The sequence below is a fragment of the Globicephala melas genome, chromosome 7 (assembly GCF_963455315.2).
Source record: "Globicephala melas chromosome 7, mGloMel1.2, whole genome shotgun sequence".
In the NCBI taxonomy this organism is placed as follows: domain Eukaryota; kingdom Metazoa; phylum Chordata; class Mammalia; order Artiodactyla; family Delphinidae; genus Globicephala; species Globicephala melas.
Window position 1 is genome coordinate 71370040 of NC_083320.1, and position 16902 is coordinate 71386941.

Below are 16902 nucleotides of genomic sequence, written 5' to 3' on the forward strand. Positions count from 1 at the left end.
TGGCTTGCACAACACTACATTTTCTCAGTTTTCTTCCTACCAGACTGAGGCTGCTCCTCAAATCTCCTTCTCTGTTCCCACTAAGCGTTTGGGTGCCTCAGGGTTCTGCCCTTGGGCTCATTTTTTTAATATCTGCTCTTGCTCAAGTGACCTTACTTAATCTCAAATCTTAAAATATTACGTGATCATGATTCCTAAAACTGTTATTTTCTGCGCTAAAACCCCTGAAACATCACGCCTGTCTTGCTAACTGCCCATAACCATTTCCATATGGTTATTTAATAAACAGTTCAAATACAATATTTCTAAAACAGAACTACGTTTCCTCTCCCAAATTTATTCTATTCTGTCTTCTTCATTTGCAGTAAATGGCCCCACCATTTATTTAGTTGCTCAAGGCAAAAATATGAGCTTCGCTAAGTGTTCTTTCTCCTTCACTCCACCACATCCAATCCACTGGCGAGTCTTATAGAATCTACCTCCAAAACATACCAGAATCCCTCATCCATTTCTACCACCACCATCACTACCTCTTGTAAAGACAGACTCCTGGTTGGTCAACACAATAGATTCCCAGTTGACCTCCCTGCTTCTACTCTTGTCCCACTAAACTCCACTCTTCACAGAGCAGCCAAAACATAAATAAGATCATTTCACTCCCCTGACCTTCAGTGGCTTCCCACGACACTTACCTAAAAACCTAAGCTTCTGACATTAACTCTCAAAGTCCTAAATGAGCTAGCCTCTGCTAATCTCTCTTACCTCAACTTATCACCCCTCTCCTTTCCCACTAATTATATTCCAGCCATGCTGGGCCTTCATTCAATTCCTCAAACACACCTAAGTCATTCCCGCCTTAAAGTCTCTGTACTAGTTGTTCTGTGTGCTGGAATGCTTTTCCTTTCATTCTAGAATAGCTAGCTCCTCTTCGTTCAAGTATAAATGTCCTTACCTCAACAAGGCATTCCTTTAACACGTAATCCCACCAGGAGAGCAAGTGCCTTGTCTGTCTTGTTCTCTGTATCCCACATCTAGAACAATGCCTGGCTCCATAACAGGCACCTAATAAACGACTCCCTACAGTAATCTTATTGCTGCATAGCAACATTACAGACAATAAAACTTTCTCAAGGACACATAGTTGGTAAACAGTAAGAATATTTCTTTGATTCAAAAAGATATTGCATGATGTAAGGGTTACCAACAATAACAAATTACAGTTGCATTATACATGTATGACAGTAGATTGTTCAGTAAATGAAATATAAGAAACACTATTATACGTTAAATTTATGAAGCAAGACTAATGCTCTTCAACGCTTTTGCTTCAAAAAATGATTGATGCTTTTGATAAGAGTATAAATTTGACAATCAATAAATTATAACCATATTTGTTAATTAAAATGCATACATACGTGCATCTCTTGAAAAAACTGTGAAAACAAAATACACAAAAGGGTAAATCTTACCAGAGTTAATTTTGGCCTGTAACCATTTTTTCATACACTCTTGGTGGACATATTGCAAACTTCCTGTGCACTTGCATGGCTCTATCAGCAAGTTAGAGGATGATGCAGCTGCCATCTGACAAATTCTACATAAATCACCTTCTTCTTCTTCAGAGTCCTCTAAAAGGAGGCTGGAAAAGAAGGTACATTTCCTAAACAGAGCTATCAAAACCATCCTGGTTGGTCATTTCCAATCATACATAATCCCAAACAATATCATGGTCTCTCTAGGTAGAAAAAAGGCAAACAACAATAATAGTAAACAGGAACTTCTAAGAAAAACTGTATCAGTAAGAATAAAAATTATAATAAATATTTTAAAGGTAAATGAGGTAGGCTATCCTATTACTTATCTTCAAATGGTTTAAGTAATTATCTTTGGTACCACAGTTTATTTTTTTTAATTTTATTTATTTTTTATACATCAGGTTCTTACTAATCTATTTTATAAATATTAGTATATATATGTCAATCCCAGTTTCCCAATTCATCCCACCACCACCACACCCCACCCCTGCTACCAGAGTTTAAATTCCATATTTTTCACAATCAATTTGTAAGTTTCACTAAGATTTTAATTTCTGCAGTACCACAGACTACTTCAATTCCAGCAGTATAAAGATAATGTACTTATATACCCATTACTTTTGTCCCTGCAAAACTTTTTTTTTTAAAATATTTATTTGGCTGCACCAGGTCTTAGTTGTGGCACGAGGGATCTTCGTTGCAGCTTGCGGGATCTTTTAGTTGTGACATGTGGGCTCTTAGTTGCAGCATGCGGGATCTTTTAGTTGTGCCATGTGCGATCTAGTTCCCCAATGGGATTGAACCTGGGCCCCCTGCATAGGGAGCACAGTCTTAACTACTGGACCACCAGGGAAGTCCCTATTCCCCCAAAACTTTTAAGACAAGTTTGATGAATTAAACAAATATTGACTTGTGATTTTTCAATTTACATGTTAGCAGAGCCACATATGTTTAAACTGATAAGCTTTTTGTATTAAATCATAATAAAAAAAACCAAAAGAAGAGATTTAAAAATTTTTCATTTTCCCCACCCCAGCGATGTTATTAAATCATCCTTATTTCTACAAGGGTAGGCTTTTAAAGTGTGGAGCAGTTTCCATTAACCTATGTCCTCTATTTCACAGGCCAACATGTACTGCTTAATTTAAATGCAGAATGATCACTGTAAGACAAGTAGTTTTTTAAATTAAAATCCCTATTGCCTTAGTCTACTGCTGACATGAAAAAGGTACTCAGTAAATTGATGATACAGAATGCTAAACTGTTACTGAAATATAACCTGGATTATATGGGTTCCAAATGAGTTTAGCAAAAGATGTGTGGAAAGAGGAACAGGTGTACTTTTAGGTGACTTTCATGCCTAGGATTAACCACAGATACAACCTCAAGCATTAACATTTATGTTTTACCTTTAGATATAACTTTCTTTGGTTGGTAAGTTTTTACTTTGGGAGACTCAATTTTTTTATACTTTTATTCATTTAATTGTAAAGTATCTTATAATCCTCATTTTTAAGCAAAATATGTAATAAAGGAACACACACATATAAACTCTGTCAAAATAAGCAACAAATGCTGCTTTTTAAACTATCTTACCAGACAGGGTGGTGATGGCTTACTTAGTTTCTCTTTGGAAATCACTAAATTAATTTTTTGCCCTACTTACACTACTGCACTCAAATTAATCTAACTTTGAGCACAAGAAATATAATAGTTACTACATTACTCAGTAGACAGCTTGCAATTAGAGGGAGCCCCTGTAATAACATTAAAGCTAACACTACCAGGGCAGAGTAAATCTTTCTACAAGGAAGGAAAAAGCGCAAATTTTAAAAGAAGAGAAGAGTCACATGGTAACAATTTGTCCTATATAAGGGAAAGTGGGAAGATATTAGTCAATGTTCAGTATCTCAGAAAGCATGCGAAGCTCCCTTTATTCCCCAGAGCAAGATTTGAATGTATTTCCTGTTAAACACCATAAGACCCTAAAATGATATAACAACTATGCTCCCCCAAAATTCCATCACATGGGGCCTTTATGAACAAGAAAAAACAAAAACACCCAACGACCTTAGCTTCACGTAAGTCTTTTCTTCTTACAAGTATATTTTACATCTACTATCCTATCCCATTTTATCATAAAACTAATTTTAATAGGTGGAAAAAGTAAGTAACTACACTTACATGACAAAATAATTAAGTTGGAGTGAAAAATCTCAGATCTTTAATCTTTTTTTTTTTTTTTTTTTTTCGGTACACGGGCTTCTCACTGTTGTGGTCTCTCCCGTTGCGGAGCACAGGCTCCGGACGCGAAGGCTCAGCGGCCATGGCTCACGGGCCCAGCCGCTCCGCGGCATGTGGGATCTTCCCGGACCAGGGCACGAACCCATGTCCCCTGCATCGGCAGGCGGACCCTCAACCACTGCGCCACCAGGGAAGCCCTTTCCCAAAGATTTTTAAGCAACTAAACTCTACAAAAGATTTCACATGAATAAAAAGATTCTAAGTCCTGAATTTAAACTGCTATCTCTGTCAAATAGTCACAATATATAAAGAATATTCAGTATACATTTGGACTTAAAAACAAAATTTTAAAATTTGTGGAAACGATTTTAACTTATTCCAAAAAAGATCTGAAGTGAGAAATACAAATAAATGGTAAATAAATGATCTTTTTTTTTGTTATTTATTTATTTTGCTGCACTGGGTCTTAGTTGTGGCATGTGGGATCTTTAGTTGCGGCATGCAAACTCTTAGCTGTGGCATGTGGGATCTAGTTCCCTGACCAGGGATCAAACCCAGGCCCCCTGCATTGGGAGCGCAGAGTCTCGGCCACTGGACCAACAGGCAAGTCCCAATAAATGATATTATAAAGGCTGAAACATTGTCTTGATAATCCACAACAACTTGGGCTGCTTTACCAATCCCATTTAGCACTAGTCTACCTAGAAACAGGGTAAGAGATTAAGATTTTGTATATGTAAGATTTGTATATTTGTATATTAAGATTTTGTATATTTTATATATACATATATCTATATGTATCTGTAGCCAAAGCTGGTTAAAAATAACCTTTAGATTATTTCCCAATGCAATCTACACCCCCAGTGCCCACCACCAGTATTAATTCTTATCCATTTTACCTCTGAGCAAGACGCTAACATCTTACTGGATGTAAATTTTAAGGCAAGAAATTTCAGACATCACTCTTTTTTGGCGGGGGGTTCGCAGGCCTCACTGCCGTGGCCTCTCCCGTTGCGGAGCACAGGCTCCAGACGCACAGGCTCAGTGGCCATGGCTCACGGGCCCAGCCGCTCTGCGGCATGTGGAATCTTCCCGGACCGGGGCACGAACCCGTGTCCCCTGCATCAGCAGGCAGACTCTCAACCACTGCGCCACCAGCGAAGCCCCAGACATCACTCTTATGAGAAACCATTTTAGAAACAAACAGTTCTTTCTCTCATCTGTTCTTCACAGGCTTAAGATAGGTATTCAAACTTACCTCTCTTTTATTTTTTGCAGTCTTTCTGGGTCTCTTGAGGGTACACTTTTAGTTTTATCATTTTTTCCATCAGATGAACTCCAACCTGAAGGAATAATATCTACAGTGATCATGACATTGTCGGTCAAATTACTTCCAAGTGCCGGGGGCACTGCAAATCGGAATAAGGAACCAGGAAGGATCCCTGTTATTCCTGTACTTCGTCCACTGTGAGCCGAATCCGATATGGAGCCACCCGTAGCAGCACTGCTTGGTGCTGCAGATGCTTGTGGTCTGCTGGCAGTAGCCCCAAGGGGATCACTCTGTGCTTCAAGGTGAACCACTTCATTTGATTCTCTTCTAAAAATATGATGAGATCTAGATGGTATATCAGAGGTAGATATCCTTGAAGATTCATCTCGTCCCTCTCGCCTCCTTCTAGAGAACAAAGGTGTGCATCTATTTCTAAGTGAGGAAGATAACCATGGTCCTGTATTTCTACCTTCAGATTCTTGGTTAAAATTCTGGGAATCTGGCTCAGAGCTATGATTTTGGCTAAGAGATGACAAACCCCATCTTCGCCGAAGAAATCGAAATCCCTGAGAAGCTTCGGATGCCCTGTTATCAGGACCATCAGAAGCTGATGCTGCATTACGAGACTGTGAAGCTGTCAAGATTCTTGGAGAAATGTAAGAATTCTCAGAACTCAATGATCTTGTATTCAAGGAATCCTGACTAGACCTTCGTGAAAAAAAAGTAGATGACATACTAGAAGCTATACGTGACAGCAATCTCCTTGTTGTACGCCTACCTTCATTGTCAGAAGATTCTTGAAATGATCTTGGAGATGAGCCAACCCTATTTGAACTGCCTATAGTTGAGGTTTCACCTCTATTTGAAATATAAGAAAATCCAGGCTGTATACTGCTTTGGGGAGATTCTAATTCTCTTGGAGAAAAATTTGATCTTAAAGAATTTCTACCAGAGTCCCTAGAACATGGTATGGTCTGATGTTCAGAAGGCATTTGGTGATTTGTAGATGATGTATTCAATTGTAAAGTGCTCAAAGAGTTCTCTTTTGGTCTTGCTCCTTGTGAATATGAAGAAGGAACTCTGTCTTGAACATCTATTTTTGAAAGAAAGGAAAGGTAGTCAATTACATGAAAAATTTGTGCATTATTAAGGTTGTGTCTATTAACAACTAATCACTGCCAAAATTAAACACTGGATTCAAACTGAATACTGGCATATTATAACTACACAGCTTAACTATTATTACAGAAAAAATAAACATATTTATTTATCTTTCTATACCTTTGGTAAAATCCAATACTGCTGTATAAAGTCAGCATTACAAATTTTTTAAAAAAGAAATGTATTATAGCTTATGAGAGGCAAACATCAATCTACCAACTTGATGAAGTTAAAACAGTTGAATTTATTAATCAGAAATTGATATGGTAGAAGAATATCTAACATCTAAATGGATAAGGGATTTTAAATGGGCAAACAAATTCAAGGTAAATGACTCATAACAAGTAAAAGCAAAATAATAATAGAGTGTTTTGGAGATTTTTCTTACTCTGGAACAAGAACAAAAGTTATTTCACATAAATACTATCACCCTTATAATTTTACAGCAAACCATGCTAACAGTTCAAAATTTCTCCAATGTTTTATCTTTTCTTTCAAGTTAACAGCAGTGACTCTTACACCCGGTTACTCATCAGACATCACTATGCTTTTTTTTTTTTTTTCCCAATACTGAGTCAGAAGAGAGCCCTGGCATCTGTGATTTTAATAGTACACTACTGATGGTTCTAATCATCAAATGGAAAGAGAAATACCAAAGCATTCCTTCATAAAGAATATTCATCCATACATCTAGTTTAACAGCTAGATTGCTACTGTGCTAATACATGGTGCCTCATGGAAGGATTAACTGTTAGGGACCAAATCAATTCTATTCTGTACATTTTTATGCCCCAAACCGAGAAGCTACCGACACTGTCTACTAAAGCTCCTCCACCCAAAGCCAAGCAAATGAAAAGATGCTTTCATTTGTCTTAAATAAAGCAACGGCCTGCCCCAACAGATTATTTAAAATAATCTAGTTAAATCTTTAAATAGAAATGTATTTTCTTCTCTGTAAATCAAATTCCACTTCTGTCTGCTATATTTCTCAACTTCAATTAGCACCTTTTATCTTCAGTTATTTAGTATTATTGTTTTATGGCATTTATTTTTTTTAAGGTGGCTCTGTCGCACAATGGACAGTGCATTGGACTTCTATTTTTTTAAAAGTTTTGGCTTATGTACACTGACAGAAACAGTGTGGGTCTTTATTCCAACTAAATGAAAATAAAGACAAATTCATGTTAAACTAAAGGAATTCTAAATTATGTCTTAAAATGATGATTTCAAGTTTTAGTTAATTCACAAGGCAAATTATATTGTAGTATACAAGAATTATCAAGTATATGTAAAACATACATTCTTAAGAGTGAAAAAATTATAGGCAGACAGAATCTGGATACTCATGTATATCTAAATATTTTATATTTACATTTTTAAAAGTAAAATGACAAATAAGGTTGAAAACATATCAAGCTATCCTGTATTCTAAATCTTTATAATATTCACTTCATTTGTTCCTTTGTACTGTGATTTTAACGACATACAAAGACAAAAATGTAACATTATTAGATAAATTATGCATAACAATATAGTTTATACATACATGATGAAGTTGTGAAATCACCACTTCGGTGACTATAATCCATAAGATTACTAATGGAGGAATCTGCTCTCCTCTCTCTCATTAAGTCAGTTCCAAATGATCCAAGTACCACTGATGACGATCTGGGAACTTGACTATGCCTCCAAGAAGAATCTTAAAATAATTGAAGAAGTCTTAATTCAGAGAAAGCTTTCAAGGTTTCTGATGACAACAGATCTTCAGTATTACACAGAGAGGTAATTATGGTTTATTACAGGAATCCCCAGTTACACAGTTGCAATCAAAAGCAAAACTGAGCAAAACATAAATTATTCACTAGTGAAATAATCACTTATAAAATTATCTCCTACTCAAACACATCCTTCTCTAATACTATAATCTACCCCCATCTAGGATGTCAATGTCTCACTCTCTAGAACATCTGACCGTACGATATATAAACATGACGTAAAATGATTACAGAACAAAAATATAAAGCTTGCCAAAGATGCAGAATTTCATGAAAAGTTGATCAAAGTGATGTCGGAGAACAGCCAAAATCAAAATCAAAGCCATCTTGAAATGAAAGAGGTTTATACGGTAGGTTATAATACTATTTTGTCAGAACTATTATTGCCACCATATTTGGTTCATTCTTATGCTAAGAAGTAATGTATCGTTGCAATTATAATCTAAACTTTGTTAGATATGATTTCATTTAAAAAGAAATTAAAAACTAAGTCTCAAAACTTTCCCCCCTCACCATTTACCTTGAAATTCTGGGTCTTCCTCTTCTAGTCCTAACAGCCTTAATAATTTCCCTTCGTTAAGGGAAACAGCCCAGGGTTAATGCTATGCCTTCACAGACCAGAGGAGAACAAAAGTATCTCTACACAATGGTATTTGTCTACAAAGTTAAGGTCAGTCTGCTCTTACCCATCACACTACTCTTAAAATTCTTCAGATGGGCAGTGCCCTTCCCATGGCGGTCCTGCCTATCGAAATAGAAAGGAATCGCTTACACTAATTCAATTAGTAGTACGTATGCATTTCAAGAATATTATTCTCCAACTGTGTCATCACAAGTTTTATCTTACCTTAAAACTATTTCAGGCATTGGCTAGTGTTTCATTTGAAGAGAAGTATAAGTGAGGAAGTACCTCTCAACAAAAGATCTTTCCAATTTGTGCAACAAATGTGTGCCTGTATCTTAGTATCTGTGAGTACAAGATACTAAGCATGGAACTTTAAGCATAAGTCTTTCATACCAGAGTGGTAAAGTGACTTGTCCAATGTCACATAGTTAGAGGACTAGAACCATAGCTTTCTAATTCCTTGTATAGAACTCCCACTAGAATATCGCCAACTATTTTCTGTTTAACTAAAGAATTTCTACATTTTCTGAAAATATGTGTTATATAGCACAATGTTCATTATTTACAAAAAATATGCTAAGGAAACATGTATCAGTAAATCTGGCTTTCTTATTAACAATTTAAAAATTTACCTCCTATAGTAACCAGCAAAATACATGTCACTTTTACTAATTTTATTACCATATGTATCAGCTATTCAAATTAATTAAAATCTGCTAATATCCTGTTTGTGTAAGATATCTGTACCAAATTTAGAACAAAAATCCAAGATGAAGAGTTAATTTCAGTTCTAACTTAGTTAAGATTTTGGAACCTCCGCTCTATTTCTGACCCAGTCTTATGTGCAATCTACTTGCTTATTAGTACACTACATCTTGGGAAAAGGGCTTTTGTCCAAAATACATACACAGTGATTTATATTTATACAAATTTAATTATTACCTGATGCTGCATTTAAACCATGTCCAACACTTCTCCCAGCTGAGGTAGATGTACAGTTTGTACAGGAAAGTTTAGGTCTTTTTGAATCATGATCCCGTTGCTGGTTTTGCGATCTTGAACGTGCTCCCTGAGTTATCTCAGACTCACTATACCATGTAGACTGAAATGGTAATGCAGATGCTGATGCTGATGTAGACTGTAAGTTAAAAAAAAGTTTTTTAAAGGAACAATAAAACACTTGCAATTTTTAAATATTAAATTTAAATATTACATTTAATCTACAGTGCTCTAATAAATTCCCAAGGACCATTCATTCCTCACAGACACAAATTTTTCTACCATGTAGGTTTTTCATAGTCTTTGTTCCCTTCTACCACTTGTCCCTTTACTTTATACTTTAATTGTACTTTGCTAGGTAACCAATCTGATTTAGATTATGTCTTCTATGTAACTGAATATAAACACTAGTCTAGGAAACACTGAAGAGTAAAAACTTTATATGTAATCATTTTGTTCTCCTGGTTTAATATTAACCTTTTGAGGAACCTTGTTTCCTCTTCTTAGATAAACAGAACACTAAGAAAGGCACCAATACAGAAAGTGACTGTGAATACTCCACTATAAAAATAAGATTTTCAACTAATATAAAATGTATCTGGATCTTATGTCCATCTCAGGAATACAGTAAAACACTATAAATGGTACTAAAAAAAAATCCTAATATACGGAATTTCTTCATCAGTGAAGGAAGAAACAGCTAAAACTACATACTGTAAAACTCTAAGCTCAAGGTTTTTTCTTTAAACATATAATTATATGTACAACATGAAATAACACAGAAGTTACAATGTACACACACACACACACACACACACACACGCAAACACAGAAAGAGACCAAGAAGGACGAATTTGACGCATAATCTCTGAATTGCTTGAAGACACTTACCACTAACGTAAAAGTTATTTCTAGGAAATAACTTATTCTAGGAAATAAAGGAAAAAAGACATTTATAAACCATTTTAACATGTAAGTAGATGGTAAGTAGTTCATTTTATTGAAGAATATTAAAATGAAACAACATTCTTTAAAGTGTTATATTTCTTGACAAAAGAAAAGTTAAAAATGGAATGTTATCATGGGCCATAAATTCAGTCTATATTAACCTAGTATTATAAACATAAGAGCCCAAATAATGTGCTCCATCAAAGAGTTTTAGAGTACAGATAAATAAATAGGTATAATGTAAGTAAGTACTGTAATAGGAGATATGTTGAAAGTTTTACAGAAAAAAAAAAAACTATGTCTGAGGAAAGCAGGGGAGAATTCATAGATGATTAACTATGAACTCCATAAGTGGAGTTCACTGAGTAGGCAAATGAGGAAGGAGATTATAGACAGACAACACAAAAAGATAAAAAGATGTCTCAACTATTCTGCCATGGGAATTCTTCTAAGGCATCACTACTTACTTGATCTCCGATTATCTTTTAATTATGAGAAGCATACTGCATGCATTCAGGGAACTGTATTAGTCCATGGTAACTCTACAGAATAAACTGTGCACATACATGGAAAAGCAGAAGATGCAAAGCTGAAAAAGTAGGAATGGGCATATCAGGATTTCATCCATCCCTTGCCCATTCAATATTTTGCTAATTAAACGTAGAACTCAGCTTAGCACAAACTTGGTCTCACAAGCCTTTCACACCAAGCTGTCCACAGAGCCCCCAATCAATGAACTGGAATAGCACATGAGACGAAATTCATGAGATATTTCAAAATGAAATCATTTTATGTGCCATTGTCAAGGTATCAGGGACTTAATCCTGCAGGCCAGTGGTTCTAAGACCTTTGAATATCAAAGACCAAAAATTAAAAAAACTGGTTTGATTTAAAATTTAGGAAGAACTGTCACTTTTGACAGGTAAGGAAAACGAAAATAGCGAATACCACCTAACCCCATTCCCCAATCTTTTAAAAAGGGCATTTTATATGCTCCTAAAACAAGAACATAACAGAATAAAACAGACTCGTAAGGTGAATAAATTTTACTTGTACAAAATTCCTAACTTGTCCTTATTTTTCTCATTTTGCATGGACTGGACAAATTGTTATTGAATAGCACCTCCACAAATAAGACTTTAGGAGCTACTGAAGGAGGTAATACCATCAGATCAACTACTTACAAAGATCTTTAGAGCATTGTGGAAGGTTAAAAGAGTGGTATGGACAAAAAGTGGGCAAATCAGGAAGTCCCTGGACTAGCAAGAAATGCTAGTAATTCCCATTACTTTCGTTCGTTGGGACGAAAGTAATGGGAATAGACAGCCATTATAAAAGATAAAAATTCATCAAATTTAGAGACAACGTGAGAAATGAACAAAAAGTCTATAAAGTCACTCCACAGTTTTCTGGCACTGGCCACTGGTGAGATAAAGACACACTCACTGTTCGGCAATTTTCATGACTCACAACTCTAAAAGGTAGCCTATATGTCATCCCAGAGACAAAAATACTCAGTATAGGAGAGGAGAAATAAAGTCTGACCAATTTTTCTGCTGGCTTAAATTCAAAGTCAAACTTTTCCCTGGTTCCTACCAATTCAATTTTGTCCACTGTTCAAATATTCTCAGTCTGAAGCAATTAGCTTTTTTCCCCCTCTGAATTCTTTTAACAATTAAATAAAGGATGGGGTTCATTTATACACTATCTTATCTCTTTTGCTATCTAAAACTACTGGTGGCCAAACGAAATCAGGAAGAGTCTGTCTCCAAAGTATACTTAAGTATACTGCCTTGCAGACACCAGATGCTTAAAAAAGTACTTTTGGGGTTGTTTGCACTTCTTAGCTGTTATGAATAATGCTACTATGAACGTCTGTGTTCAAGTTCTGCGTAGACATGTTTCTAATTTTCTTGGGTGTAACTAATGGGTCATATAATACCTCGAAGTTTGACTTTTAGAATAATTAATAAACTGTTTTCCAAAGTGGCTGTACCAGTTTAAAACCCCACAAGCAATTTATGAGGGTCCAAATTTCTCCACAACCTTGTCAACTCTTGTTATTGTCTCACTATTTAATTTTATTTTAGCCATTCTAGTGGGTATGAAGTGGTGTCTCATTATAGTGTACATTTGCATTTCCTAATGGCTGATGTTGAGCATCTATTTATGCGTTCATTTGCCATTTGTACATCTTTGGACACATGTCTATTCAGGTCCTTCGCCCATTTTAAGCTGGGTTTTTTTTTATTGTTAAGATGTAAGAGTTCCTTACATAGTCTGGTTACAAGTTCCTTGTCAGACAGCATATCATTTACAAATATTTTCTCCCATTCTGTAAGTTGTCTTTTCACTCTCTTCATGGTATTACTTGACTCACTAGTTTTTTAATTAGTTAAGTCCAATTAATCTTTTTGCATTCATTACCTCCAGACTAAGAACATTCATATGAAAATAAGAAGTGGATAGAATTATTAAATATCCATTCAAGTTCCATGGAGTTCTCTCTCATTTTCACTAAATTTCCAGTCTCTACCCCAAATAAGTAACAGATTTGGCTCCTGTAATAAACAATTTTTATGGGTTACTCTCAAAAGGCTATCTGTGATTAGAAAGGAAAATTGTATGGTATGTGCAGGGGGCTGTCTAGCCCAACCAAAGTAGCTGAATACTACTTTGTGTATCTGAGAAATCATATTAAACAGTTTGAAAACTTGATGGAAGGGAAGTTTACAAACATTCTGTAACTACTAGCAGGCATCCAATTTTCTTTTTATTTATTTACTTATTTTTACCTTCATGATACTTATTTAGGTTGCCCTTCCAACAAGAGGTTTTCGGGAAGGACAGTCAATGAAATCATTATTTATTTACCATTAGTATTGTATAAGTCAGTATTTGCATTCAGAAAATAATTACTTCTAAAAAAGGCTAAAAAATATTCCCAATGCAAATGCCCTTAAAACAGTACAGCAAAAAAGAACCTTAATGAGAAAATATTTGTAAATCATATACCTAATTAGGAACTTGTAACTAGAATATATAAAAGAGTTAAGAATCAAGAGTAAGCTTTCAAAACAGAAAACACCAAGCCCACATGGGTTCACTGGAGAATTCAATCAAACATTTAAGGAAGAAGTTATACTAATTCTCTACAATCTCTTTCAGAGGAAAGCAGCAGAGAAAATACTTCCTAACTCATTCTATGATATGATGAGGCCAGCACTACCTTAATTCCAAAACCAGACAAAGACATAAGGAAAGAAATCTATAGAGCATTCTCTCTCATGAACACAGCTGTAAAAATCCTGAACAAAATATGAGCAAATCGGGAAGCCCCTGACAGTATAGTGGTTAGGACCTGGTGCTTTCACTGCTGTGGCCTGGGTTTAATCCCTGGTCAGGGTACTAAGATCCTGCAAGCCGTGTGATGCAGCAAGAAAAAAAAAATTAGCAAACTGAATCCAAAAAAGTACAAAATCCAATACCCCTTTATGATTAAAAACTCTCAGCAAACTAGAAATAGAGGGTAGCTTCCTCAACTTGATAAAGAATGCAAAGAATGCACAGTTAACATTATATTTAATGGAGAGAAACTCAAAAGCCTTCACACCAAGATCAGGTACAAGGCAAGGATGTCCTTTCTCATTTTTTTTAAAAACTGACATATATTGATAGATAACATTATATCAGTTTCTAGTGCACAAGGTAATTATACAGACACACATATATAATGACCACCACAATAATTCTACTTAACATTCCCCACTACATAGTATAATTTTTTCCTTGTGATGAGAACTTTTAATATCTACTCTCTTAGCAACTTTCAAATACACAATACAGTATTATTAATTACAGTCACCATTCTGTACACTACATCCCCATGATTTATTTTATAACTGGAAGTTTGTACCTTTTGACCACCTTCACCCATTCTATACTCTGCTTTGGGTAGTACAGATATTTTAAGAATATTAATTCTTCCAATCCATGAGCATGGAATATCTTTCCACTTATTTGTGTCTTCTTCGATTTCTTTCATCAATGTCTTATAGCTTTCAGTGTAGAGGTCTTTTACTTCCTTGGCTAAATTTATTCCTAGGTATTTTATTCTTTTTGATGCAACTGTAAATTGGATTGTTTTCTTAATTTCTCTGACACAATAGATTTTTGTGTATTGATTTTATATCTTGCAGCTTCACCAAATTCATTTATTAGTTGTTTTTTGATGGGACCTTTAGATTTTTCTATATATAGTATCATATCATCTGCAAATACTGATAGTTTTACTTCCTCCTTTCCAATTTGGATTCCTTTTATTCCTTTTCCTTATCTGATTGCCCTGGCTAGGACTTCCAATACTATACTGAATAAAAGTGGCAAGAGTGGGCATCCTTATCTCATCTTGCTCCTGATCTCAGAGGAAAAGTTTTCCACATTTCTACAGTTAGTATGATGTTAGCTCTGGGCTTGTCATATATGGCCTTTATTACAATGAGGTACGTTCCCTTGACACCCATTTTGTTGAGTTTTTATCATAAATGAATGCTGAATTTTGTTCAATGCTTTTTCTGCATCTATTTGAGATGATATGATTTTTAGCCTTCATTTAGTTAATGTAGTGTACCATGTTAATTAATACGCAGATGTTGAACCATCATTCTTGCAAGCCAGGGATAAAATCTCCCTTGACCATGGTATACGATCCTTTTAAATTATTGCTGAATTCAGTTTGCTAATATTCTGTAGAGGAGTTTTGCATTTATGTTCATCATGGATACTAGCCTTTAATTTTCTTCTCTTGTAGTGTCCTTGGCTAGTGTTGATATCAGGGTAATGCTGGCCTCATAAAATGAGTTAAGGAGTGTTACCCCTCTTCTATTTTTTGGAAGAGTTTGAGAAAGATTGGTATTAATTCTTCTTTAAATGTTTGGTAGAATTAATAAGTGTTCTGATCCCAGACTTTTTTTGTTGGGAGGCTTTTGATTACTAATTAAATCTCCTTACTCATTACTGGTCTGCTCAGATTTCCTAATTCTTCATGATTCAATCTTCATAGGTTTTGTGTTTCTGGGAATTTATCCATTTCTTAAAGGTTGTCCAATCTTTTGGTGTATAACTGTTCATAGTAGTCCCTTATGCTACTTTTTATTTTTGTGGTATCATTTGTAACATCTCCTCTTTCATTTTTGGTTTTATTTATTTGAGTCTTTTTTTTTCTTGGTGAGTCTAGCTAAAGATATGTCTATTTTGTTTATCTTTTCAAAAAGCCATCTCTTATTACACTTATCCTTTTGTCTTTTTAGTCTCTATTTCATTTATTTATGTTCTGATCTTTGTTATTTTCACTTCACCACTCTTTTTTTCAACACTGTACTGGAAGTTCTAGCTAATGCAATAAGGCAAGAAAATAAAGTAAAAGGTATACAGATTGGGAAGAAAGACCTTACTTGCAGATGACATGATTATACAGAAAATCTGAAAGAAAAACTCTTGGAACTAACTAATAATTATAGAAAGGTTTCAGGATACAAGGTTAATATACAAAAGTCAATTGTTTTACTATATATCAGCAATGAAAAAGTAGAATTTGAATTTGAAACTAAAAACTCTTACAATTCAATAATAAAATGACAAATAAACTGATTTAAAAATGAGCAAAAGATCTGAATAGACATTTCTCCAAAAATATAAAAATAGCTAATCAGCACATGAAAAAATGCTCAACACCCTGAGTCACCAAGGAAATCCAAATCAAAACTACAAGACACTACACTTCACACCCACGACAGGATGGCCAGAATCAAAATGTAAGATAAGTACAGGAAAGGATGAAGAGATCAGAACTTTCATGTATAACTTCTGTGGGAATATAAAATGGCCCAACGGGTTTGGAAAACAGTGTAGCAGTTCCTCAAAAAACTGAACACAGAGTTATTGTATGTATGATTCAGCAAATCTACTCTTAGGTATATACCCAAGATAACTGAAAACATTAGTCCACAGAGAGACTTGCACATGAATGCCTACAGCAGCATTATTCATAATAGCCAAAAGGTGAAAACATCCCAAATGTCCATCAGTGGTTGAATGAATTAACAAAATGTAGTACATCCATACAATAGAATATTATTCATCCATAAAAAGAAATGAAATACGGATACTGCTATCATCATGTAGATGAACTTTAAACAAACATGCTATGTAAGACAAGCTAGTAATAAAAGACCATACAGAATGTTTCTACTCATGTATATGAAAGTTCCAAATAAGGAAATCTACAGAGACAGAAAGTAGATTAATGGCTGCTTATTGCTCAGGGGGAGAGGAGGGAGACAGTTT

At 35.0% G+C, this 16902-nt stretch overlaps 1 protein-coding gene across 7 annotated transcripts in view; it reads right to left on the bottom strand.

The window, feature by feature from the left end:
• Window positions 1-16902, bottom strand: part of MARCHF7 (membrane associated ring-CH-type finger 7) — a 48561-nt gene that overhangs the window by 12825 nt on the left and 18834 nt on the right. For 6 of the 7 annotated variants that reach the window (XR_004038586.3, XM_030852693.2, XM_030852691.2 and 3 more), the window contains exons 3-6: window positions 9553-9748; window positions 7757-7909; window positions 5038-6142; window positions 1470-1639 (exon numbers count right to left, since the gene is read on the bottom strand). Coding sequence is in view for 6 of the 7 variants with exons in the window: in XM_030852693.2 (XP_030708553.1) it covers window positions 1470-1639; window positions 5038-6142; window positions 7757-7909; window positions 9553-9748 (1624 nt within the window). In the remaining variant the exon portion in view is untranslated. Of the gene's footprint in view, window positions 1-1469; window positions 1640-5037; window positions 6143-7756; window positions 7910-9552; window positions 9749-11024; window positions 11147-16902 lie in introns of all 7 variants that reach the window. The other variant, XM_070045977.1, reaches the window with a different exon arrangement.